At 44.6% G+C, this 27,823-nt stretch overlaps 1 protein-coding gene across 1 annotated transcript; it reads right to left on the bottom strand.

Moving 5' to 3' along the window:
- Positions 1-953: 953 nt before the first annotated feature.
- Positions 954-27,463, bottom strand: LOC123760978 (carbohydrate sulfotransferase 11). Its single transcript, XM_045746789.2, has 5 exons — positions 27,405-27,463; positions 23,434-23,474; positions 22,806-23,041; positions 3,542-3,673; positions 954-2,479 (listed from the first exon to the last, which is right to left on the bottom strand). The coding sequence occupies exons 1-5, from the start codon at positions 27,461-27,463 to the stop codon at positions 1,976-1,978; spliced, it is 972 nt and encodes a 323-aa protein (XP_045602745.1). The 3' UTR covers positions 954-1,975.
- Positions 27,464-27,823: the final 360 nt, after the last annotated feature.

Genomic DNA, 27,823 nt, shown 5'->3' with positions numbered 1-27,823 from the left:
GGTTAGCGAGGGACCGGGTACACTTCTCTAGGGGAGAGGTCACGACCTCTCCGTAGGGTGCAGTCGCACCTCCACAGATCTCCAGTATCAGCTAATGATACTGGTAATGGCTCCAAAGGGCCACCACTTACGGGCTATTCATACCTGTGCCACCTTTTGGGTGTCTTCATCTTCATCATCACCTCTCTAGGGATGGGGTGCCCACCTTACCACACTCATGTAAGCTGTTAGATTCAAGAGGCGCGCGCGCATGAACCATAAGAAGACAGCCCAGGACATTACGGGGACGAGACACAGAAATGGAAAGAAAAGCAGCGAGGGAAATGTAAATAAAATTGGCTCAAAATATAATGGGTGGACACAGGCGTCAACATCACACCATTAAATGTGTACTACACAAACAACACGAATGTTAGAAGCAAACTACACGATTTAAGTGCTCGTGTGAGCACAGAAACAATATATATTATTACACTCACCGAAACATGGATGATTGTAGTAAACAGGAACTGTTGGCTGAATACCAAATTTGGGGATTCAAATTGTATCATATAGATATGCAGATTAGACGAGGACGGAGGATAGCAATATATGTCAGAGAAAATTTGTGTGTAGTGTCAAATAGAGAATCAAAACTGAGCCACACAGAAATTGTTTGGATAGAACGAAACGAAAATAATGATTGCCTGATAATTGGAGATATATATGGACCACCAAACCTTGATAGAATGGAGAAAGGACATGTATGGGCAAAAATACCTATAACAACGAGTTGTGATAATGTTTGTATAACGCGCGAGTTAAATTTGGGTAGAATAAACTGCATTACTAAAATAGACAATGCAGAGGCAGGAGAATTTGTATAAATGGTGGACGACTGCATTCTTAAATAATATATTGTGGAACCAACACGAAAACCAATATATTTATTTATTTAGATACAAGCAGGGACATTGAGTTGAGAAAGTGCATACATTGAGGTTTGAGTGTAACAATCTTGCAAAGCCACTAACACGCATTGCACTTCGGGCAGTATATTAGACTTGACTTTAGCCGGCAGAGAAATAGGGAGCGTGTTAGGGGAGAGTGATCATAAGGAAATTTGACTTAACTTTGAATGGGAACTTTGTGAGAGAGAAAACTCTGCAAGCATAACAGATTTCTGAAGATGAAATTATACAGTACTGAGAAGTTAACTCAGTTTCTTGATGAACTTTTTATTATTATTATTATTATTATTATTATTATTATTATTTTCTACCACGGACGTGGCCACACATTTACAATGCTAACCAGCATATATACAATTTCTTCTGTCCTCCATGGACAGGGTTAAAGATCTAGTAAACATAATTCAGTGATTTATTGAACAACCACAGAAGGTGATTGTAGTGCTTTTAAAATGTTATTTCTTGATGAACTGCCCGTCCACAGGGCCAATTGGAGTTGGCCAACAAGACAAACCCAAGTCCTGCACCAAAGGACTTATGAATGTGCCAGGTTGCATGTGCACTCTGGAGATTCCACGCTGGCGACTTTACGACGCCCGCCCCCTCCACACTGCCCCCCTTAAGACAGACAGGAAATTCCATAGGCACTGGTTTGGTTTGGTTAGGTTAGGTTAGGTTAGGTGTTTAGGTTCAGTTGGTATTTATTTGCATTTGTAGTATGTGGGTGAAACATTTACAGCGTTGTGGTTCGAACAAAATTCATCATTGAAGCACCTGTTGGGCCTTCAGGCATCCATTTTGTACTCGCGTGACACATGCCAGTTTTGAATGGTACGCTATACCTATAAGATCCCTGAGGCACGTTGCGCACCACCCATTGAGCGCCTACAGGCGCGTTGCGCAGTGCAGTGATTTATGAAAACAGTGAGAGTAAATTTGAATGATATAAATATAAACTATTATAAATACGTGTGAAAAGAATATGATGTAAGTTTCAAAGCTTCTAAGGCAGTCACATAAAGGATTTACTGTGGTGAATAACTGTACTGGAAGAGATCGAAATCCTCCTTGTAGACTCTGCCCAAGCCTTGAATCTGTTCCTGTGTGAGATTCCTCATGTAGGACTCTAGAAGATCAGCGGTGTCAGAGGACTCGAACTGTGGAAAGTGGAGCTCTTTGGGGGCGCCTATCCTCCGCAGGATCTCTTCAGAATCCTCCACCAGCGTCTCATACTTGGCAATGAAGTTGTATCGGATGGCGCAAGGATGACACAGCCTGGTGTAGGTGGCCCAGTGTTCGTCCTCCTTGTGACCGCCGTCAACGACGTAGGAGACGAACTCTGGCCACTGTATGTCCCCGTGCGTGGCTTGGGGCCGCTGTCTTTGGACATGGCTCAGAACCTTCCGCTGGAACTTTGTGTCTAGGGTCGTGGCGACCTTGTCCCTGAAGGCAGACAGGAGCCGCTCGTACGGGTGTCGCACCACCAGGAACTTCGAATACACCTCCAGCTTCCGTTTTAACAATGATAACTGCAATGTACAAAATTAGCAACTTTAGGGTCCAGAAATATCTATTTTAGTTAATATCAGAATTATAAATATTTAAAGCAACAATGTGTTTTTGAGTGAAGGGTTGACCAACTCTGTAACTATCTCATCAGTGCTGTAACTTGCTGAACTAAACATACATTGATGTTCTGTTCCTGAACCCATTATGTGTCTGTGACCTTCTCCACTACCACCCACAGGATGTGTGTGGGGTCCACTACCACTAACAGGATGGGTATGGGTTTCCACTACCGCTCATAGGATGGCTATAGTTTCCGTTTGCCACTTACATGATAAGTATGGGCTTCCACTATCACAACAGGATTGGTATAAGGGTCCTCTACCACTCACAGGATGGGATAGGCGTCCTCAACCACTCGAGGGATGGGTATGGGATCCATCATCACTCACAGGATTGGTATAAGCTGGGTCTTTTAGCACTCACAGGAAGGGTATGAAGTTCATAATAAATGAACTAAACTGGAACAGATAATGGGACAAATATAAATAATGTTTTTTTTCGAACCCCTCCATTGGTGGAGGCTGCCTGCGGCTGCCTGAGTAACTGCGTGTGTTTGAGTGAGGGGGTGAACGCTCTCAACAGTGGCTGTGCGTGTCAGTTCATCTACTTGCCTAGTAGAGTTTTCAGGACCGAATCTCAGCTCCTGGGTTCAGTATTTCCAACTGTCGGTCATCAAATATTCAATGACTCCTAACCTCCCCCCTCCGAAGCCTTGTGGCTTGTCATGGCTGCATCAAAACTATAGAGGGAGCTTCTGCTATTTCCTGGCTATTCAACTTCTGTAATGTCCTTATACTGAAGACTATGCTTCCTCGCATGCCTGTGGGTCACCCCAGTGACCAGCATTCCTCTCCCTACACTACTGCTTGATCTAATCATCCTGTCTCGGTCTTTCTCGTCGATGTCTTTCAATATTTTACGTGTCTGGATCATGTCCCCCTACATTTCTCCTTTCATCCAGTGTATTTAAGTGTTGTTTTCTTAGTTACTCTTAGAGGGTGGGTGTGTGTGTGTGGACAGACCTTGCGGGGCTCCTCCGAGACGTCCTTCTCGACGAAGACGTGGATGTCAGGTGTGGTGTTGTCCTTCCGGGCGAAGGTACTGTACCGTCCTGTCAGCTTCAGCCACACCAATTTCCAGTTGGTACACGCCACCTGTCGACACCAGCTGTGGTCAGCTCCACCACCAGTCACAACACCAGCTGTGGTCAGCCACACCACCAGTCACTACACCAGCTGTGGTCAGCCACACTACCAGTCACTACACCAGCTGTGGTCAGCCACACCACCTGTCACAACACCAGCTGTGGTCAGCCACACTACCAGTCACAACACCAGCTGTGGTCAGCCACACTACCAGTCACTACACCAGCTGTGGTCAGCCACACCACCAGTCACAACACCAGCTGTGGTCAGCCACACTACCAGTCGCAACACCAGCTGTGGTCAGCCACACTACCAGTCACTACACCAGCTGTGGTCAGCCACACTACCAGCCACTACACCAGCTGTGGTCAGCCACACCACCAGTCACAACACCAGCTGTGGTCAGCCACACTACCAGTCACAACACCAGCTGTGGTCAGCCACACCACCAGTCACTACACCAGCTGTGGTCAGCCACACTACCAGTCACTACACCAGCTGTGGTCAGCCACACCACCTGTCACAACACCAGCTGTGGTCAGCCACACTACCAGTCACAACACCAGCTGTGGTCAGCCACACTACCAGTCACTACACCAGCTGTGGTCAGCCACACCACCAGTCACAACACCAGCTGTGGTCAGCCACACTACCAGTCACAACACCAGCTGTGGTCAGCCACACTACCAGTCACTACACCAGCTGTGGTCAGCCACACTACCAGCCACTACACCAGCTGTGGTCAGCCACACCACCAGTCACAACACCAGCTGTGGTCAGCCACACTACCAGTCACTACACCAGCTGTGGTCAGCCACACTACCAGCCACTACACCAGCTGTGGTCAGCCACACCACCAGTCACTACACCAGCTGTGGTCAGCCACACTACCAGCCACTACACCAGCTGTGGTCAGCCACACTACCAGCCACTACACCAGCTGTGGTCAGCTTCAGTGCCAACACTTATGTAAATCTCAAACAACACAAATCCAATATTCAGTTACTGAGAACCGGACCACCAGTTCTCTCCGGCTCAGTACTTGTAGTAACACTTGTGTTTGTCTCACGACAACACTACCACCTTATACACCAGGGGGGCATCCTTACCCCTTAGGGTGGGGACGGTCATGGAAACAAAATATTGGGAGGTACGTGACTGTCTCTGAACAATTTTAATACAAAGTTGTTGTTAGATTAGACTTAACGCTCACTCTAACTGTTCCTCTATTCCGTGTTTTGATAACACAAAAGCAACAGGAAAAATTTATTGATATGATTAAATCGTTATGACATCCTTTCTCTGTTGGGTTGCCAGCTGTCCACATATGAAGTAAACCAAGCTATTGACATTCTTTGACGGTCTCTGACACCTGCCAGGACTGGTGGTGGTGGGGGTGGTGGGGGGGGGAGTGGTTGACAGTCTGGTGGAGGGGGTGTGGGTGGGGACATGTTGCGTAATCTAATGGATGTCTGTAATCGTAAAAAGCTTAAGATCACCTGCCACATATGATCTGTTATTAAGATCACCTGCTATAGATTATCTGTCATCAAGTGCTTGAATTTATAATATAGATAATGCGAGCGGTGCCCGGGGAGGTGGCTCACAGACCAGGGGCCAGATTCACGAAGCAGTTACGCAAGCACTTACGAACCTGTACATCTCTTCTCAATATTTTGCGGCTTTGTTTACAACTATTAAACAGTTAATGAGCTCTGAAGCACCAGGAGGCTGTTTATAACAATAACAACAGTTGAATGGGAAGTTTCCATGCTTGTAAACTGTTTAATCAATGTAACCAAAGCCGTCAAAGATTGAGGAAAGATGTACACGTTCGTAAGTGTTTGCGTAAGTGCTGTCGTGAATCTGGCCCCTGGCGTCAGTCTCCCTGGCCAGGAGGACGGGACAGGTGAAACTCTGTCACCTTAACCTCAGTGTATAAGAGACGGGGAAATGAGGGAAATCTACAGCGCCGCTCCTGTGCCGGGTAAGTCCACTACGGGCTCACCATAGCCCGTGCTACTTGGAACTTGTTCCGAGCTATCTATAACAACAAGGGAAACCCATAGCCCGTGCTATATGGACATTTCGTTCTGAGTAGCTATATCTAAATCACCAACAGCATGGGAGGGAACCTTCAAGTTGCAGCGCCGCTCCTGTACCAGGTAAGTCCACTAAGGTCCACTCACCATAGCCGGTGCTACTTGGAACTTTTTGTTCCCAGGAGGAGTTTACCACCTGCTTTGGGCTGCATTATTAAGCAACCCGACTCTACAGAGAGGCCCTTTCCGACCGCCCCATCTATGCCCTCGCGGGCGCCGCCACAAGCTACACAGTGAAACCTCATGGCGACGGGAATAAACAGAGGTATACACATGTCCTCGGCATACATAGAGTTGACTTTAGTCCTAGATTTAGTTCAATTCCCCATTGATAAAGAGCGAACTGTCAAAGTTACAGTTCGCCAAGGAGCTGGGATACGAGGACAAGGAGATGGTATATGTGGACAAGGAGCTGGAATATATCTTGAGGTTATCTTGAGATGATTTCGGGGCTTTTTAGTGTCCCCGCGGCCCGGTCCTCGACCAGGCCTCCACCCCCAGGAAGCAGCCCGTGACAGCTGACTAACTCCCAGGTACCTATTTACTGCTAGGTAACAGGGGCATTCAGGGTGAAAGAAACTTTGCCCATTTGTTTCTGCCTCGTGCGGGAATCGAACCCGCGCCACAGAATTACGAGTCCTGCGCGTTATCCACCAGGCTACGAGGCCCCACTATATGGACAAGGACGTGGGATATATGGACAAGTAGCTGGGACATGTGGACAAGGAGCTGGGATATGAGGACAAGGAGCTGGGATATGAGAACAAGGAGCTGGGATATGAGAACAAGGAGCTGGAATATGAGAACAAGGAGCTGGGATATGAGAACAAGGAGCTGGGATATGAGAACAAGGAGCTGGGATATGAGAACAAGGAGCTGGGATATGAGGACAAGGAGCTGGGATATGAGAACAAGGAGCTGGGATATGAGAACAAGGAGCTGGGACATGTGGACAAGGAGCTGGGATATGAGAACAAGGAGCTGGGATATGAGAACAAGGAGCTGGGATATGAGAACAAGGAGCTGGAATATGAGAACAAGGAGCTGGGATATGAGAACAAGGAGCTGGGATATGAGAACAAGGAGCTGGGATATGAGAACAAGGAGCTGGGATATGAGAACAAGGAGCTGGGATATGAGAACAAGGAGCTGGGATATGAGAACAAGGAGCTGGAATATGAGAACAAGGAGCTGGAATATGAGAACAAGGAGCTGGAATATGAGAACAAGGAGCTGGAATATGAGAACAAGGAGCTGGGATATGAGAACAAGGAGCTGGAATATGAGAACAAGGAGCTGGAATATGAGAACAAGGAGCTGGAATATGAGAACAAGGAGCTGGGATATGAGAACAAGGAGCTGGGATATGAGAACAAGGAGCTGGGACATGTGGACAAGGAGCTGGGATATGAGAACAAGGAGCTGGGATATGAGAACAAGGAGCTGGGACATGTGGACAAGGAGCTGGGATATGAGAACAAGGAGCTGGGATATGAGAACAAGGAGCTGGGACATGTGGACAAGGATCTGGGATAAGTGGACAAGGAGATGGGATATGAGAACAAGGAGCTGGGATATGAGAACAAGGAGCTGGGATATAAGAACAAGGAGCTGGGATATGAGAACAAGGAGCTGGGACTTGTGGACAAGGAGCTGGGATAAGTGGACAAGGAGCTGGGATATGAGAACAAGGAGCTGGGATATGAGAACAAGGAGCTGGAATATGAGAACAAGGAGCTGGGATATGAGAACAAGGAGCTGGGATATGAGAACAAGGAGCTGGGATATGAGAACAAGGAGCTGGAATATGAGAACAAGGAGCTGGGATATGAGAACAAGGAGCTGGGATATGAGAACAAGGAGCTGGGATATGAGAACAAGGAGCTGGAATATGAGACCAAGGAGCTGGAATATGAGAACAAGGAGCTGGAATATGAGAACAAGGAGCTGGAATATGAGAACAAGGAGCTGGAATATGAGAACAAGGAGCTGGGATATGAGAACAAGGAGCTGGAATATGAGAACAAGGAGCTGGGATATGAGAACAAGGAGCTGGAATATGAGAACAAGGAGCTGGAATATGAGAACAAGGAGCTGGAATATGAGAACAAGGAGCTGGAATATGAGAACAAGGAGCTGGAATATGAGAACAAGGAGCTGGAATATGAGAACAAGGAGCTGGAATATGAGAACAAGGAGCTGGGATATGAGAACAAGGAGCTGGAATATGAGAACAAGGAGCTGGAATATGAGAACAAGGAGCTGGGATATGAGAACAAGGAGCTGGGATATGAGAACAAGGAGCTGGAACATGAGAACAAGGAGCTGGGATATGAGAACAAGGAGCTGGAATATGAGAACAAGGAGCTGGAATATGAGAACAAGGAGCTGGAATATGAGAACAAGGAGCTGGAATATGAGAACAAGGAGCTGGAATATGAGAACAAGGAGCTGGAATATGAGAACAAGGAGCTGGAATATGAGAACAAGGAGCTGGAATATGAGAACAAGGAGCTGGAATATGAGAACAAGGAGCTGGAATATGAGAACAAGGAGCTGGGATATGAGAACAAGGAGCTGGAATATGAGAACAAGGAGCTGGGATATGAGAACAAGGAGCTGGAATATGAGAACAAGGAGCTGGAATATGAGAACAAGGAGCTGGGATAAAAGATACAGGAACCGGCTAATTTCATACCAATATTCAAAGTGAGGCAGAAGGCAAGAGTTATATCTTAGCAGCATCATTACAGGTTCAGAGACCAGCAGTTATATCTCATGAACATGGTAATAATAGTTCTGTGACAAGGTGACATTAACTAGACACTTGTGGCTGCTTATTATACAGTACTGTATCATTATACAATATTATACAGTATCTCCGCCATTTCCTGCAAGCCTGCAATTGTCCACTATGTCTTTGTGGCTCAATCGTGTTCGTTGTTTCTAGTGTTTTCTTGTTTGTGAACCACCCATGTTTAATATTCTGTCTCTGTCTATTCCCTCAATAATTTTGTAAGTGGTGATCATGTCTCTACTGTTTATTTTCTCTTCCACTGACGTGTGGTTTAATTCCTCATGACTCATGCCTTTCAGCTCTGAGACAAGTCCTCTGCTAACCTCTGGAAATTTTCCAACGTTGTTATGTGATTAAACTGTGGAATATGCGCCCAGCAGGGAACTTCTCACCTGAAATATCACACAAATATCTTAAATGTCCAGAAATACGTGACAAGACTGGTCCCGGAGCTGAGGTGACTGAGTTGTTCCTGAAGTCTGAGGGAACTGGACCTCGTCACGCTGGAGGAAGGAACACGGATGATATGATGATAAAAATCGAAAAAAAAGGTATTAGTGAAACTGAGGATAATGGTTTGAAGCCAAGGGACACTAAAGGTGTATGTCTGTAGACGTCATGACAATATTTGTACTCTTCTTGATGGACTCACCTAAGTGCACTTAGGCCAGCATAATCCTATGTTGGTGCACTGTTCGACTGAACAGTCGAACATCGTATTCAATTCAATGATCAATTCACTTTTGTCTCATGATACATAATTTTTGTAATCTGTAATACGTTACAGTATCAGGAGTCTCCCCTCTTTTTTTTTAACAGGTGGTACAGGAACAAGCGACTTCTGACTCGTACTCAACCCGTCCTCTTAAAAATAACGTCGCTTTTCGCTGGTATGCGCCGCTATGGCCAAAAGTGGACGTAATTTGAAATGAAATCGACTCACAATAGTGACGTACTGTCCCGTTTTCTGTTTGAGTCGTCCGGCTTACTCGGACAAGTTAGGAGAGGAAACTTTCAATTAACGTTTTTCAAACAAATTTGAAACTTTATGAAAATTTCCTGCCCACCTAACCTATCAGAGGACCCTTAACTTACTGTTGGTGGAAAAAAAATCCCAAATTTATCTTCATTTTTGTTTTTCATTTTCAAATTACGTCCATATTCGGCCATACGGACAAACGGCCAAAAGCGACGTTATTTTTAAGAGGACAGGTTGGCTACGCCTTATCCACTACTTCTCCTTGGAATACAATCAGCCAATCAGTTTACAACCAGCTTCCCAATCGCTGCTGGGTGAACAGCGGTGATCAGTTAAGGAAGGAGCTCAGTCGTCCGGGGCCCAACTTCCTGTTGGGCGGTGGAGTCTTGAAGCAGGTGAGTGGCAGAAGGAGTCTTGCGTGGCGCGGTGAGTGGCAGAGGGAGTCTTGCGTGGCGCGGTGAGTGGCAGAGGGAGTCTTGTTCCTGGTGAGTGGCAGAGGGAGTCTTGTTCCTGGTGAGTGGCAGAGGGAGTCTTGCGTGGCGCGGTGAGTGGCAGAGGGAGTCTTGTTCCCGGTGAGTGGCAGAGGGAGTCTTGCGTGGTGCGGTGAAGGACTGACACCAGCTATCGTACCTGACTTCACACCCATGATTAATTGTTGAGAAACAGTGAGACACACACACAAGTTACAGCCCCACTCCTGTGCCAGGTAAGTCCACTACAGGCTCACCATAGCCCGTGCTACTTGGAACTTTTTGTTCCCAGTAGCTGAATCTTAAACAACAGTGAGACACATACACACTTCCGTCTTATTCCAGCTTTCGTCTTATGTCTGTCTTCTGCTGACGTATGAGCAGCCCGTCCTCCTGTCTACATAACACTTTATGTAACTATATGCACCATCCTACATATATTGATGTAATGGACAGTTAAATAGTAGAATTTGATTCTGTTCACTTAATTAGCTCTGAAAAAAAAAATCAGACTTAAATATTCCTAGGCCTAGTGCAGCACATATGTGTGTGTACTAGGCCTCAGACAGCGGGTATTAGGCCTACGGGGGTTAGGTTAGCTTAGTTTGATTAGCAACATAAATGTAAAACCTTTTCGCCTTTGTTCGAATTCAATAGTTACCAAATTCTACTTTCTACCTGTCCATTACGTCATTATATGTACGGTGGTGTCCGCGGTTACTGTTGGTACTGTCTACACAGGAGGACGGACTGTTGGTACTGTCTACACAGGAGGACGGACTGTTGGTACTGTCTACACAGGTGGACGGACTGTTGGTACTGTCTACACAGGTGGACGGACTGTTGGTACTGTCTACACAGGAGGACGGACTGTGGGTACTGTCTACACAGGTGGACGGACTGTTGGTACTGTCTACACAGGAGGACGGACTGTTGGTACTGTCTACACAGGTGGACGGACTGTTGGTACTGTCTACACAGGAGGACGGACTGTGGGTACTGTCTACACAGGAGGACGGACTGTGGGTACTGTCTACACAGGAGGACGGACTGTTGGTACTGTCTACACAGGAGGACGGACTGTGGGTACTGTCTACACAGGAGGACGGACTGTTGGTACTGTCTACACAGGGGGACGGACTTAGTACCAGGTACCTCTTCTCTGACTTAATACGTCGCATTTGTTACGGAATGTACAAATCTGTAAAAAAGAGAGATTTTTTTATATTTAAAGGACCGTGATATTGACGTGTTCTATCCACCGGCGTCGATAGGTTAGGTGGGTTGCTGGGGTTCGTACATTTATCGTTAGGCAAAACAGTTGCCTTTGTTACGTTTCTGGTCTGGGAAAATTAACAATAGCCGAGATAAATGAGTATTGCAAAATATTCCAAGATTACTTCGGCAAGTTGCATAGTCCGAGAAGTGGCTACATGAGTTCAATACTAGCAAGTGTAAGGTGATGGAGATGTGACGAGTAGACAGGAGACCAGAGGGACAGTACACAATGAAGGGAAACAAGTCTCTGATTGATTTGAAGGGTCTACCCTTCATCCTGGTAGGATGAGAAGGGTCTGAAGGAAGGATGAAGGGTCTACCAGGAAGGAAGTTGGTACCAGGTCTCTGTCTCTGTACAGAGACAGAGTCCTGGTTGTGGACATGACACCAAACCTGACTCCAGAGGCTCATATAAGCAGGATAACATCGGCAAGAGACTCTCTACACTAGCGAGAGTCACAACATCCGTCAGGAACCTAAATAAGGAAGCTTCTAGATCGCTGTACACAACCTACGTGAGACCACCTTTGGAGCTGCCCACTCACTGTGGAGCTCCCATCTAAACACACGCAGAGTGAAGCTCGAAAATGTCAATATAGTGAAGTTGGTAAAAAGGCTCGTCCCAGAATTGGGAGGGATGGGTATGAAGAGAGACTGAATGAACTAAACCTATCGACGTTAGAAAGGAGGAGACGGAGGCGGAGACATGTTAAAGACATAAAATACTTAGGGGGGGATAGAGCGAAAAAAAGTTTATAATGAATATGAAAGCAAGAGCATTGGTGGAAGCTTGAGCCTCAGGTGAGTTACAGAGATGTTAGAAAGTTTTCTTTTTGTGTAAGAGTAGAGGGAAATGGAATGAATTAAAGGAGCAGGTTGTAGAAGCTAACTCCTTTCATGATTGTAAAAGTAAATATAATAGGGAAATAGGTCAGGAATCATCGCATTAGACAACAGGCGGATAGAAAAGCGGGGTCCAAGAGCTAACGCTTGATGCTGCAGGCATAAATATGTGAGTACACACACACACACACACACACACACACACACACACACACACACACACACACACACACGCACACACACACACACACACACACACACACACACACACACACACAAATGAGTGTGTGTGTGTGTGACGAAACGAAGGAAATGTTCGCCCAGTTTCTGGAGGATGTTACGACCCTGGGTTCTCCAGTGGAAACCAGAGGTCAAAATTGAGCTATTAAACTTTCTGGTAGTACAGTTGAGTGCATCACGAGCGGCAATTGTTTGTATCTTCCCTGCCAGACGTAAGACTATTCTTGTTTCTCAAAGAGCATTTAAAGACTGAGCTGGGGGGTTGATTATTAAATAATAACATAGGCACCAACTTTGCTTACTAATACTTTCTAATCATTTGTAAAGTAACAATACGTTGCATAGGGGAAGATCTTTAATGTGCTTAGCTGCACGATCAATTAGGCTCCTTCCGGCACCACGACGTGCGGGAGGCCTAGCTGGTCGCTAGGAGCGTTCTTCTCTGGCTGGTGTTCGTGGGGACGAGACCTACTCTGTGGCTGCACCCCTACTCTCCTCCCTCCTCCTCTTACTTATTTCCCTTACCTTAAGTTCCTGTACCATTAAGTTAAGTGCTGTATGGCGTTGTAAGTGTACCTACTCTGGTAGTAAATATTGGTGAGACCTGGGGGTAGTATTTGCCAGTGTTTTGGGTACCCCTAAGTGTTGTGTTTTGTATTAGGGTACCTCGTGGTGTCTCTACCCTAAGCTGCATCCAGCTTCAGTGCTTATCCAGTAGTACTTTACCCTAGCTTGTTCTTAGTGTAAACCTTGTATCCTGCCTAAGTGGACCAAGGCTTTTTAACGTAAGGTAGTGTGGTAAAGTTATTATTATTATTGTTATTGGTGTGAGTGTATATGGGGGGTTGTTAAGGGGTTAATAAATAAGTACATGAATTATAGAGTATCCCTTCTTCCTGTGTGGGAGTGCATTGATCAACCCTTAGACTGACATATATGGTCTAGTAGCAAGGTATTATTACTGTGGATAGTTTATTTTTGGGGCCGGGCCTTTTAGCTCTCCCATATTTGATACTCTGTCTTCTAACTACCCTTACCCCTTAATAGTACCAGTCCCCCATAGAAGCCCACACACTATTATTTATAACAGAGGACATCAAGAGTGAGATGCAAGAAATGATGCAGGAAATGAAGAACGAAATAAGCAACCTGAAAAGAGAGCTGACAGCAGCAAAGGAGGAGATTAGAGCCCTCAAAGAGAATGGTATCGAGGCTGAGAATCAGAAAACCATCCAGGGAGAAGGTGGTAATAGTTTTTTGGATGAGAATGCCACAATAAAAGCAACATTTGCGGAAATACTAAAAAAAAATAACTCTGAAGTAATGACTGCATTGATGGAGGTGGCCATGAAAGCAGCCACCTCACAGGAGGCGGCACGCTCCACTAGCCAACTGCTGGAAAGGAACAGATCAGTGGTTGCAGTGGGTATCAAAGAGCAGGAAGGCTCTAATAGGACAGAGTGGAATGACAAGGACAAAGCAGCAGTGAATGAAGTACTAAAGGCACTAGACATGGAAGAGGCTGAGCATAGCATTGAGAAGGTTTTCAGGCTAGGTTGGTACAACAAAGACCGAGACCGAATGATAAAGATAGTGTTTGCAAACGAGAGCACAAAGGAGAAGATCCTATCAAGGAAGAGCTCCCTGAAAAACGTGGGAAAATTAAAAAATGTATTCCTCCAGAGAGACATGACAAGGGAGGAGAGAGCCGTGGCGGCAGAAGCAAGGAAGAGGCGCAGGGCGAGAGGGGAAAACCAGGAAGTCACAGCTCCCAAAACAACACCCCCAGAAGCGAGGGGGGAACCCACAACCAGCTACCCAGTAACACCAGAAGGGAGGACAACCCCACCTCCCTCCTCTGCATAGAAAACCCCCCTACCCCAAACCCTCCCTGCCCCCACTCAAATGTTCAGCCAAATCTCCCTCCCCCCACACCCAATCCCCACCTTTCTACCCCTTCCCTCCTCCCGAGTCCTCCCTCCCCCCCTTTCCTTCCCGTCCTCCCTCCCCTTTCACCCCATACCCTCCCTGTCCCTCCCCCTTCAGTGGATCCCCCGCCCCCTCATCCCAGTATCCTCTGAGACCCTGTTATCCACCTCACAGGTCCTCACACCCATGGAACAGCCTCCCCCACCAGCAGAACACTCACCAAGGAGGCGATTTGAGAACCTGGTTGATGGGGTTCTGGGAGTTCTTCTACTCCCCAAGCCCGGCCCGAGGCCAGGCTTGACTTGTGAGAGTTTGGTCCACCAGGCTGTTGCTTGGAGCGGCCCGCAGGCCCACATACCCACATAAAAAAAATAACTCTGAAGTAATGACTGCAGTGATGGAGGTGGCCATGAAAGCAGCCACCTCACAGGAGGCGGCACGCTCCACTAGCCAACTGCTGGAAAGGAACAGATCAGTGGTTGCGGTGGGTAGGGACAGAAGGGACAGAAGAAAGTAAGCCTCAAAGCGATGTACACTAACATAGATGGAATTACAAATAAAGCAAATGAGCTTGGAGAACGGGTACTAGAGGAAAACCCAGACATAATAGCCCTCACAGAAACAAAGATCACGAAAACGATAACAAACGCACTGTTCCCACAGGACTATTATGTTATGAGGAAAGAGAGGGAAGGAAGAGGTGGGGGTGGTGTAGCTCTGCTGGTAAGAAAAGGCTGGGATTTTGAGGAGATGGTTATTCAGGGCTGTGAAGGTTTCAGTGACTACATAGCAGGTACCGTAACAAATGGAGGGAAAAAAATTATAGTCGTAGTCATATATAATCCACCACCAAATGACAGAAGACCTAGACAGGAATATGATAGAAACAACATGGCCACCATTAACATAATAGAAAGAGCAGCTTCTGTTGCTAGCAGGAATGGATCTGGACTACTAATTATGGGAGACTTCAACCATGGGAAGATAGATTGGAAGAACAGAGACCCGCATGGAGGACCAGAAACATGGAGGGCTAAGCTGCTGGACGTGGCAACAAGAAACTTTCTAAGCCAGCACATCAAAGAACCAACAAGAATGAGAGGAGAAGATGAACCAGCAATGCTTGATTTGATATTTACCCTAAATGAGTGGGATATCAGAGAAGTTAAGATGGAAGTGCCCTTGGGAATGAGTGACCACAGTGTATTGAACTTTGAGTACCTGGTAGAGCTAGAACTTATCTCCCCCAAAAAAGAACTAGGAATCAAAAGGCTGGCATACCGAAAGGGAAATTATGAACAGATGAGAAGTTTCCTAAGTGAAATACCTTGGGACACAGACCTCAGAGATAAGTCCGTACAGGGTATGATGGACTATGTTACCCAAAAGTGTCAGGAGGCAGTAAACAGGTTCATCCCGGCCCAAAGGGAAAAATCCGAGAAGCAACAGAAGAATCCATGGTATAATAGGGCATGTATGGAAGCGAAGAAACTGAACAAAAGGGCGTGGAGGAACTTCCGGAATAACAGAACACCAGAAAGCAGAGAGAGATACCAGAGAACCAGGAATGAGTACGTCAGGGTGAGAAGAGAAGCAGAGAAAAGTTTTGAAAATAATATAGCAAACAAAGCCAAGACCGAACCAAAGCTACTCCACAGTCACATCAGAAGGAAAACAACAGTGAAAGAACAGGTATTGAAACTTCGAACAGGCGAGGACAGGTATACAGAGAATGACAGAGAGGTGTGTGAAGAACTCAACAAGAGGTTCCAAGAGGTCTTCACAATAGAACAAGGTGAGGTCACTGCTAGGAGAAAGGGAGGTAAACCAGGCGGCCTTGGAAGAGTTCGAAATTACGAGAGAGGAGGTCAAGAGACACCTGCTGGATCTGGATGTTAGAAAGGCTGTTGGTCCAGATGGGATCTCACCATGGATACTGAAAGAGTGTGCAGAGGCACTTTGCTTGCCACTCTCCATAGTGTATAGTAAGTCACTGGAGACGGGAGACCTACCAGAAATATGGAAGACGGCGAATGTGGTCCCAATATACAAAAAGGGCGACAGGCAAGAGGCACTTAACAACAGGCCAGTGTCCTTGACTTGTATACCATGCAAGGTGATGGAGAAGATCGTGAGAAAAAACCTGGTAACACATCTGGAGAGAAGGGACTTCGTGACAAATCGCCAACATGGGTTCAGGGAGGGTAAATCTTGCCTTACAGGCTTGATAGAATTCTATGATCAGGTGACAAAGATTAAGCAAGAAAGAGAGGGCTGGGCGGACTGCATTTTCTTGGATTGTCGGAAAGCCTTTGACACAGTACCGCATAAGAGGCTGGTACATAAGCTGGAGAGACAGGCAGGTGTAGCTGGTAAGGTGCTCCAATGGATAAGGGAGTATCTAAGCAATAGGAAGCAGAGAGTTACGGTGAGGGGTGAGACCTCCGATTGTCGTGAAGTCACCAGTGGAGTCCCACAGGGCTCTGTACTCGGTCCTATCTTGTTTCTGATATATGTAAATGATCTCCCAGAGGGTATCGATTCATTTCTCTCAATGTTTGCAGACGATGCTAAAATTATGAGAAGGATTAAAACAGAAGAGGACTGTTTGAGGCTTCAAGAAGATCTAGACAAGCTGAAGGAATGGTCGAACAAATGGTTGTTAGAGTTTAACCCAACCAAATGTAATGTAATGAAGATAGGTGTAGGGAGCAGGAGGCCAGATACAAGGTATCATCTGGGAGAGGAAATTCTTCAGGAGTCAGAGAAGGAAAAAGACTTGGGGGTTGATATCACGCCAGACCTGTCTCCTGCAGCACATATCAAGCGGATAACATCAGCGGCATATGCCAGGCTGGCCAACATACGAACGGCATTCAGAAACTTGTGTAAAGAATCATTCAGAACTTTGTATACCACATATGTCAGGCCAATCCTGGAGTATGCAGCCCCAGCATGGAGTCCATATCTAGTCAAGGATAAGATTAAACTGGAAAAGGTTCAAAGGTTTGCCACCAGACTAGTACCCGAGCTGAGAGGTATGAGCTACGAGGAGAGACTACGGGAATTAAACCTCACTTCGCTGGAAGACAGAAGAGTTAGGGGGACATGATCACCACATTCAAGATTCTGAAGGGAATTGATAGGGTAGATAAAGACAGTCTATTTAACACAAGGGGAACACGTACAAGGGGACACAGGTGGAAACTGAGTGCCCAAATGAGCCACAGAGATATTAGAAAGAACTTTTTTAGTGTCAGAGTGGTTGACAAATGGAATGCATTAGGAAGAGATGTGGTGGAGGCTGACTCCATACACAGTTTCAAGTGTAGATATGATAGAGCCCGATAGGCTCAGGAATCTGTACACCTGTTGATTGACGGTTGAGAGGCGGGACCAAAGAGCCAGAGCTCAACCCCCGCAAACACAACTAGGTGAGTACAACTAGGTGAGTACACACATAAATAAATTGATCAGTGTCAGAGCAATTAAGAAATGGAATGCATTAGGCAATGACGTGGTGGAGGCTGACTCCATACACAGTTTCAAATATAGTTATGATAGAGCCAAATAGCCTCAGGAACCTGTACACAAGTTGATAGACATTTCGAGAGGCGGAACCAAAGTGCCGAAACTCAACCCCCGCAAGCACAACTAGGTGATTGGATACACACAAGTACGTCGTTGCTCGCTGAAGATAGTTGCAGACTCGCTGCTCGGCTCGTAACAGCAAACCGTGCCACCGAATGACTCAGCCAACACCAAAACACTTCAACGAACGTTGAACTGAGTTCTGGTGATTAAGGAAGGCTGGTCCGGAAGTGGTAGACAATGGTATCAAGTTGAGGAACAACAGGAGATACTCTAGTGAACAACAGGAGATACTCTAGTGAACAACAGGAGATACTCTAGCGAACAACAGGAGATACTCTAGTGAACAACAGGAGATACTCTAGTGAACAACAGGAGACAATATAGTGAACAACAGGAGATACTCTAGTGAACAACAGGAGACACTCTAGTGAACAACAGGAGATACTCTAGCGAACAACAGGAGATACTCTAGCGAACAACAGGAGATACTCTAGTGAACAACAGGAGACAATATAGTGAACAACAGGAGATACTCTAGTGAACAACAGGAGATACTCTAGTGAACAACAGGAGACACTCTAGTGAACAACAGGAGATACTCTAGTGAACAACAGGAGATACTCTAGCGAACAACAGGAGATACTCTAGCGAACAACAGGAGATACTCTAGTGAACAACAGGAGATACTCTAGTGAACAACAGGAGATACTCTAGTGAACAACAGGAGACACTCTAGTGAACAACAGGAGATACTCTAGCGAACAACAGGAGATACTCTAGCGAACAACAGGAGATACTCTAGTGAACAACAGGAGACAATATAGTGAACAACAGGAGATACTCTAGTGAACAACAGGAGATACTCTAGTGAACAACAGGAGACAATATAGTGAACAACAGGAGATACTCTAGTGAACAACAGGAGATACTCTAGTGAACAACAGGAGATACTCTAGTGAACAACAGGAGATACTCTAGTGAACAACAGGAGACAATATAGTGAACAACAGGAGATACTCTAGTGAACAACAGGAGATACTCTAGTGAACAACAGGAGATACTCTAGCGAACAACAGGAGATACTCTAGTGAACAACAGGAGATACTCTAGCGAACAACAGGAGATACTCTAGCGAACAACAGGAGATACTCTAGTGAACAACAGGAGATACTCTAGCGAACAACAGGAGACAATATAGTGAACAACAGGAGATACTCTAGTGAACAACAGGAGATACTCTAGTGAACAACAGGAGATACTCTAGTGAACAACAGGAGACAATATAGTGAACAACAGGAGATACTCTAGTGAACAACAGGAGATACTCTAGTGAACAACAGGAGACAATATAGTGAACAACAGGAGATACTCTAGTGAACAACAGGAGACAATATAGTGAACAACAGGAGATACTCTAGTGAACAACAGGAGATACTCTAGTGAACAACAGGAGATACTCTAGTGAACAACAGGAGACAATATAGTGAACAACAGGAGATACTCTAGTGAACAACAGGAGATACTCTAGTGAACAACAGGAGACAATATAGTGAACAACAGGAGATACTCTAGTGAACAACAGGAGACACTCTAGTGAACAACAGGAGATACTCAAGTGAACAACAGGAGATACTCTAGTGAACAACAGGAGATACTCAAGTGAACAACAGGAGATACTCAAGTGAACAACAGGAGATACTCTAGTGAACAACAGGAGGTACTCAAGTGAACAACAGGAGATACTCAGAACAACAGGAGACACTCAGAACAACAGGAGATACTCTAGTGAACAACAGGAGACAATATAGTGAACAACAGGAGATACTCTAGTGAACAACAGGAGATACTCTAGTGAACAACAGGAGATACTCAAGTGAACAACAGGAGATACTCAAGTGAACAACAGGAGACACTCAGAACAACAGGAGACACTCTAGTGAACAACAGGAGACACTCTAGTGAACAACAGGAGATACTCAAGTGAACAACAGGAGATACTCTAGTGAACAACAGGAGATACTCTAGTGAACAACAGGAGATACTCAAGTGAACAACAGGAGATACTCTAGTGAACAACAGGAGATACTCAAGTGAACAACAGGAGATACTCAAGTGAACAACAGGAGATACTCTAGTGAACAACAGGAGATACTCTAGTGAACAACAGGAGATACTCAAGTGAACAACAGGAGACACTCAGAACAACAGGAGATACTCTAGTGAACAACAGGAGACAATATAGTGAACAACAGGAGATACTCTAGTGAACAACAGGAGACAATATAGTGAACAACAGGAGATACTCTAGTGAACAACAGGAGATACTCTAGTGAACAACAGGAGATACTCTAGTGAACAACAGGAGACAATATAGTGAACAACAGGAGATACTCTAGTGAACAACAGGAGATACTCTAGTGAACAACAGGAGACAATATAGTGAACAACAGGAGATACTCTAGTGAACAACAGGAGACACTCTAGTGAACAACAGGAGATACTCAAGTGAACAACAGGAGATACTCTAGTGAACAACAGGAGATACTCAAGTGAACAACAGGAGATACTCAAGTGAACAACAGGAGATACTCTAGTGAACAACAGGAGATACTCAAGTGAACAACAGGAGATACTCAAGTGAACAACAGGAGATACTCTAGTGAACAACAGGAGATACTCAAGTGAACAACAGGAGATACTCAAGTGAACAACAGGAGATACTCTAGTGAACAACAGGAGATACTCAAGTGAACAACAGGAGATACTCTAGTGAACAACAGGAGATACTCTAGTGAACAACAGGAGACAATATAGTGAACAACAGGAGATACTCTAGTGAACAACAGGAGACAATATAGTGAACAACAGGAGATACTCTAGTGAACAACAGGAGATACTCTAGTGAACAACAGGAGATACTCTAGTGAACAACAGGAGACAATATAGTGAACAACAGGAGATACTCTAGTGAACAACAGGAGACAATATAGTGAACAACAGGAGACAATATAGTGAACAACAGGAGATACTCTAGTGAACAACAGGAGACACTCTAGTGAACAACAGGAGATACTCTAGTGAACAACAGGAGACAATATAGTGAACAACAGGAGATACTCTAGCGAACAACAGGAGATACTCTAGTGAACAACAGGAGACAATATAGTGAACAACAGGAGATACTCTAGTGAACAACAGGAGACAATATAGTGAACAACAGGAGATACTCTAGTGAACAACAGGAGATACTCTAGTGAACAACAGGAGATACTCTAGTGAACAACAGGAGACAATATAGTGAACAACAGGAGATACTCTAGTGAACAACAGGAGACACTCTAGTGAACAACAGGAGATACTCTAGTGAACAACAGGAGACAATATAGTGAACAACAGGAGATACTCTAGCGAACAACAGGAGATACTCTAGTGAACAACAGGAGATACTCTAGCGAACAACAGGAGATACTCTAGTGAACAACAGGAGATACTCTAGTGAACAACAGGAGACAATATAGTGAACAACAGGAGATACTCTAGTGAACAACAGGAGATACTCTAGCGAACAACAGGAGATACTCTAGTGAACAACAGGAGATACTCTAGTGAACAACAGGAGACAATATAGTGAACAACAGGAGATACTCTAGTGAACAACAGGAGATACTCTAGTGAACAACAGGAGACAATATAGCGAACAACAGGAGATACTCTAGTGAACAACAGGAGATACTCTAGTGAACAACAGGAGATACTCTAGTGAACAACAGGAGATACTCTAGTGAACAACAGGAGACACTCCGGAAGATATTCCACGTGAACAACAGAATTAAACAGTACCTTGGGGATGAAGCGGGACCTTGGGGGATGAAGCAGTACCTTGGGGATGAAGCGGGACCTTGGGGGATGAAGCAGTACCTTGGGAATGAACCGGTACCTTGGGGATGAAGCGGTACCTTGGGGATGAAGCGGTACCTTGGGGATGAAGCGGTACCTTGGGGATGAAGCGGTACCTTGGGGATGAAGCAGTACTTTGGGGGATGAAGCAGTACCTTGGGGATGAAGCAGTACCTTGGGGATGAAGCAGTACCTTGGGGATGAAGCGGTACCTTGGGGATGAAGCGGTACCTTGGGGATGAAGCGGTACCTTGGGGATGAAGCAGTACCTTGGGGGATGAAGCAGTACCTTGGGGATGAAGCGGTACCTTGGGGGATGAAGCAGTACCTTGGGGATGAAGCAGTACCTTGGGGATGAAGCGGTACCTTGGGGATGAAGCGGTACCTTGGGGATGAAGCAGTACCTTGGGGATGAAGCAGTACCTTGGGGATGAAGCAGTACCTTGGGGATGAAGCGGTACCTTGGGGATGAAGCAATACCTTGGGGATGAAGTGGTACCTTGGGGATGAAGCAGTACCTTGGGGATGAAGCAGTACCTTGGGGATGAAGCGTTACCTTGGGGATGAACCAGTACCTTGGGGATGAAGCAGTACCTAGGGGATGAAGCAGTACCTTGGGGATGAAGCATTACCTTGGGGATGAACCAGTACCTTGGGGATGAAGCAGTACCTAGGGGATGAAGCAGTACCTTGGGGATGAAGCAGTACCTTGGGGATGAAGCAGTACCTTGGGGATGAAGCATTACCTTGGGGATGAAGCAGTACCTAGGGGATGAAGCAGTACCTTGGGGATGAAGCAGTACCTTGGGGATGAAGCATTACCTTGGGGATGAAGCAGTACCTTGGGGATGAAGCAGTACCTTGGGGATGAAGCAGTACCTAGGGGATGAAGCAGTACCTTGGGGATGAAGCATTACCTTGGGGATGAAGCAGTACCTTGGGGATGAAGCAGTACCTAGGGGATGAAGCAGTACCTTGGGGATGAAGCATTACCTTGGGGATGAACCAGTACCTTGGGGATGAAGCAGTACATAGCCCGGTGGCGGTCATCAACCAAGAGTCGGGTCAGCCTGGGCTCAGAGATTAGGACCTGCCTCAGCTCCGAGGCCGGGTTCGTGCCCCTGCAGCCCGACCTCACAGAATTGCGTCTTTTCTCCTGCTCTGCCTCCCACTCAGCACCTCCCCGACGGACCGATGCTCCTTCCCGACGGACCGGTTTTCCTCCCCGTCGGACAGCATCACCGTCGTCTGTTCGTGGAGAAGCAGCACAAGGATCATTACCGCTCGAATCAGGACGTCCGAACGCATGGCGGGAAGAATAAAATTGGAGAGAGGACGAAAGAAAACGAAGAATATAATTGACTGAGGTATACTCAACCTTTTGTTCTAATTGATTGACATTTGTATGTATACAAGATATATATTTTTCATCAAGACAAGAAGTTCGTAACTATGTGCTTGATTACAAAGCAAATAATAACGTTATTTATAACTAAAACTCACGAATAAAAGATGTGTATTCGACCAGAACGGGATAATCAATGGGGTCGTCCCTGTGGCTTCACGCGACCGTTGGTGAAGAACTGTGTAAATTGTCGAGGGGTGACTCAACAAGATCAGGGAGAGAAGCTTCTACTTACCGTTGGATGGGGACGGGTTGGGGTGCCTGGTCGGGTGCAGCCTGTGGGAAGATGAAGGTTAGGTGAAGGTGATGGGGAAATGGGAAGTGTCCATGTCATTCTGTGCTCGCACACGCACGCACACGCACGCACACGCGCGCACACACACACACAGACACACACACACACACACACACACTTGAACCATTGAACAATAGCAGGCCCAGACAGCAGTATAATCAAATCAAATCAAATGTTTATTCAGTTAAAAGTACATACATAGAGGATTAGTTACAAACATAATGTTGGATTTATAGATAGAGCTAGTACATACAATACCTAAAGCCACTAGTACGTATAGCGTTTCGGGCAAGGTGAGGTGGGGGAAAAAACACTTAAACTAAAACTTAATAGTAATTGAGCTTAAAGTATAAATTGCGTTGAAAGAAAAAAATAAAAGATAGAAAAGGGGGGAACATGGTAGAAAATAGCCAATATACAAGTTGGTCAACAAACAGCATTGTTTAAAAATATTAAGACATGGGTTGACATTTAGAGGTAAGGTAGGTTACATGGAGTTAATTAGGTAGTACTTAGTTTTCATCTTAAACTGGTTGAGAGAGGTACAGTCTTTGACATGATTGGGAAGGTCATTCCACATTCTGGGTCCCTTGATTTGTAGAGCATTTCTAGTTTGATTTAGCCGTACTCTTGGAATATCAAATAGGTATTTGTTTCTGGTGTGGTGCCCATGAGTTCTGTTACAACCTTCTAAGAAGCTTTTAAAGTCAGGATTGACATTACAGTTCAGAGTTTGAAATATATAGAGTACACATGAGAGGATGTGCAGTGACTTAATATCTAACATATTCAGAGATTAAGAATGAGGTGATTTGATAAAATACCATGCCCAAGATTACCAACAGAGTGCCGGCGGGGGGATGGAGAATTAGCCTCGGCTACCATCCTCTTTTGTCCGGTCGTGTTGGTCGAGTGGTTAAGGGATCCTGTACATCAGTTGCATTGCTTCTGGCAGTATGGGTTCGAGTCACTTCTGGGGTGTGAGTTTTCAGTTGCATATATGCCTGGAGACCGTTCAGGCTTGTTCGTATATATATATATATATATATATATATATATATATATATATATATATATATATATATATATATATATATATATATATATATATATATATATATATCCTTGTACCCTGCATGTAATCAATATTGTAACTTTTTTTATGTAATGACATTTTCAAATAAAGTTAGATAAATATACACACATACCAAAAGAATAGGGGTGGTAGGAGAAGAAAATATCAAAGTGTTCAGTGAGGATCCACAAGGTCTTCTCCGAGTACTCTTTATTTTCTTCTCCGAGGCTATGGGTCCCTACACTTGCACCAGAGGTGGTACCCCTTCTATATATTTAAAAGAAAAAATACCACTCCCCACCATCCCCCACTCCCGTCCCCTCGTCCCAACCATCCCAAACTCCACCATCTCCTCGTCCTCCCCATCATTCCCCACTCCCGTCCCCTCGTCCTCCCCACCATTCCCCACTCTCTCGTACGATGGATTATAAATAATCTGATGTTCCCATCAGAAAATTGGGAACATCAAATGATCTTATGTTTCCATGACTGAAAAAAAGGTTAAAAAATGAAATGAAAAACAATGAATAAATAAAAAAATAAACTATACACATCAAATGAACTGTATGGTAAACAACACAGCTCAATTCCAAGGCAATGTCACACCAAATAATTAAATCAAAATGAAAATAAATCAAAATCTATGAAAATTCAATATTTCAATGCAATCGGAAACATTGAAATGGAATCGTAACATATTTAGTATAGCGTGAGTTGCTCTTACGTGCATCAGATGGCGCTTTTTTCAAGAAAAGCATGTTTTTTACCTGTCACAGGTGTGGTATCTATATAGTAGGGATATAAAAACATGCTCGTGTTCGAACGAGACGCTGTGTCAAAATTTTAAAGCAATCGGTGAAGAACTTTTGGAGATTACCGCGTGTGTTGCTCTTACGTCCAACAGATGGCGCTGTGTTTTTTATTTTTTTTAAAGCATGTTATTTCCTGTCACAGGCGAGGCATGTATATAATAGGTATATAAAAACATGCGTCTATTCGAATGCAACGTTATGTCAAAATTTCCAAGCAATCGGTAAAAAGGTTTCAAAGATTTCCCTCACATGAAAAACACAGTTTTTCAAAAAAAGCGTGCTTTTTCCTGTCATAGACCTGACATCTATATAAAATGTATATAAAAACCCGCTCGGATGCGAATGTAACGTTGTGTGAAAATTTCAAAAAAATCGGTGAAGAAATTTCGGAGATTAGCGATTTTGAACAAACGAACATTTCCATTTTTATTTATATAGATTTAATACAAACGGACTATGCCACCATGATTAAAAAAGATGTACAGGTTTCGCAAGTAAACACATTGATGAATACTTCCCGGTCATGTAGCACCGTATAATGAAAGAGGAATGCAACTCGCACTAAGGAAAGTGGACTATGACAAAATTTTATAAATTTCCAAAAATCTGTAATAGAATGTAATGAAAAATATTTCAAGAAATGATAGACTTTATAACCAATAAATGTTCAGCATCTGAGGGGAGATAATCGTCCTCAGTGAGAAATAATAACAAAGAAATCAGCCCATGATTACATAGAGCTGCAAGACCGAGTAAAAGAAAGTTGAGCAACAAGGTGAGGACAAGACACAAGAACTATAGGAGAAACATCACTGCTATAAATTAGCAAGAAATGATAATGTGAAGCTAAAGTCAGCGGTCAGAGAAGCAGTATGAGAACGACAGTGACAAATGACAGAGGGACAACCAACACTGTTGCACTGTCATATAACAATCATAGATTAGTGAATGACCAAGTCATTCATTCATTCATTCACTACACAAAAGGTGGAACACACAGAAAATGACAAGGAAGTGTGTGATGTACTTGAAGTAAGATTTCAGGAATTAAAAGAAAAAAAGTTTGGACAAGTGCAATCAAGAGCTGGAGATAGTTTCTAAGGAGAATTTAGATTACAATTTGTGTAACATTTGCATAGTGTTGAAATAAGGTTAAAACTAGTCATTTTCAAATGTATGTAGCAAGGTTCATTCCAGGACGACGAGGCTTGAGCTATTAGGAAAGGCTTTGGAAACTGAATCTCATCACAATTTGAAAAAAAAGAGACTGGTTATCTACTTCTCTAGCTGTCTCTGAATGCGTTATGTATCTGTTTTTCTGTCTTTCACCGTTTAATTTCCTCTCTAAATCTGTCTTCCTCTCGGTCTCTGTCTTACAGCCTATCGCTGTCTGCGTGTCTATGTCTATTGTATTCCAGCTTCAGTGTCTGCTTATATGTTTGTCTCTCTGATGTTTTCCCCTTTCCATTCCTTTTTAACAAATAAAATACATTCCAGTTTTCCTGTTATGGATTGGAGCGAGCTGAGAGTGAGATGAGTTCCTTGAGGACCTGGCAGCCCCTACATCTCCCTTAATCCCTGATCAAATAGGTCGCCTATTGCAATTAATAACAAAGTATGATACAATTTTGTTTCTATATTTGCCATTGGTGCGTTGAACCTCGAAAAGACAGACATTGTATTCTATAGATATAGATAACTACAAATTATTTTCAGAGATTTATCAAATCATTTGATTATTTAAAAAAGAACTACTTATTGCCAGGGGCCAGATTCACGAAAGCACTTACGCAAGCACCTACGAACGTGTACATCTTTCCTCAATCTTTGACGGCTTTGGTTACATTTATTAAACAGTTTACAAGCAATCAACTGTTGTTATTGTTATAAACAGCCTCCTGGAGCTTCGGAGCTCATTAACTGTTAAATAATTGGAAACAAAGCCGCCAAAGATTGAGAAAAGATGTACAGGTTCGTAAGTGCTTTCGTGAATCTGGCCCCAGAGCCCTAAACACCACACTCACCACAAGGTTCCCAAAATCGCAACAGACATGACGAAATACACCTTGAGGAGCCGCCGCATGACGGACACAGACTAGCAACTCGACCACAGTACTGCACTTGACTTTGTAACGCGGAGCAGGCCACAGTTGCCAGACACAACTAGAGGGAAAAAATTAAACACAATGGGAACTTTGAATCAGTTTTATGCTTGAAGCATAACAATTAATATATCATTTGATATAATTACCAGTAATACAAAGTTATATAAGATGATGACCAGACCACACACTAGAAGGTGAAGGGACGACGACGTTTCGGTCCGTCCTGGACCATTCTCAAGTCGATTGTGATGAGGAAGTTGTTGTTGTTGTTGTTATAGATTGAGCTACTCGGAACAAGTTGCAAGTAGCACGGGCTATGGTGAGCCCGTAGTGGACTT

Source organism: Procambarus clarkii, chromosome 22 (assembly GCF_040958095.1).
Source record: "Procambarus clarkii isolate CNS0578487 chromosome 22, FALCON_Pclarkii_2.0, whole genome shotgun sequence".
NCBI classification, from domain to species: Eukaryota; Metazoa; Arthropoda; class Malacostraca; order Decapoda; family Cambaridae; genus Procambarus; species Procambarus clarkii.
This window is presented reverse-complemented; position numbering and strand designations above follow the sequence as displayed.

Excerpts from the sequence above, each read along its gene's own strand:
- LOC123760978 (XM_045746789.2), bottom strand. The coding sequence starts at position 27,463 with ATGCGGCGGCTCCTCAAGGTGTATTTCGTCATGTCTGTTGCGATTTTG. Across the intron at positions 23,042-23,433 it reads CAACCCGTCCCCATCCAACG|ACGACGGTGATGCTGTCCGA; the intron begins GTAAGTAGAAGC and ends CTCCACGAACAG. Across the intron at positions 2,480-3,541 it reads TCTCGGAGGAGCCCCGCAAG|TTATCATTGTTAAAACGGAA; the intron begins GTCTGTCCACAC and ends TGTACATTGCAG.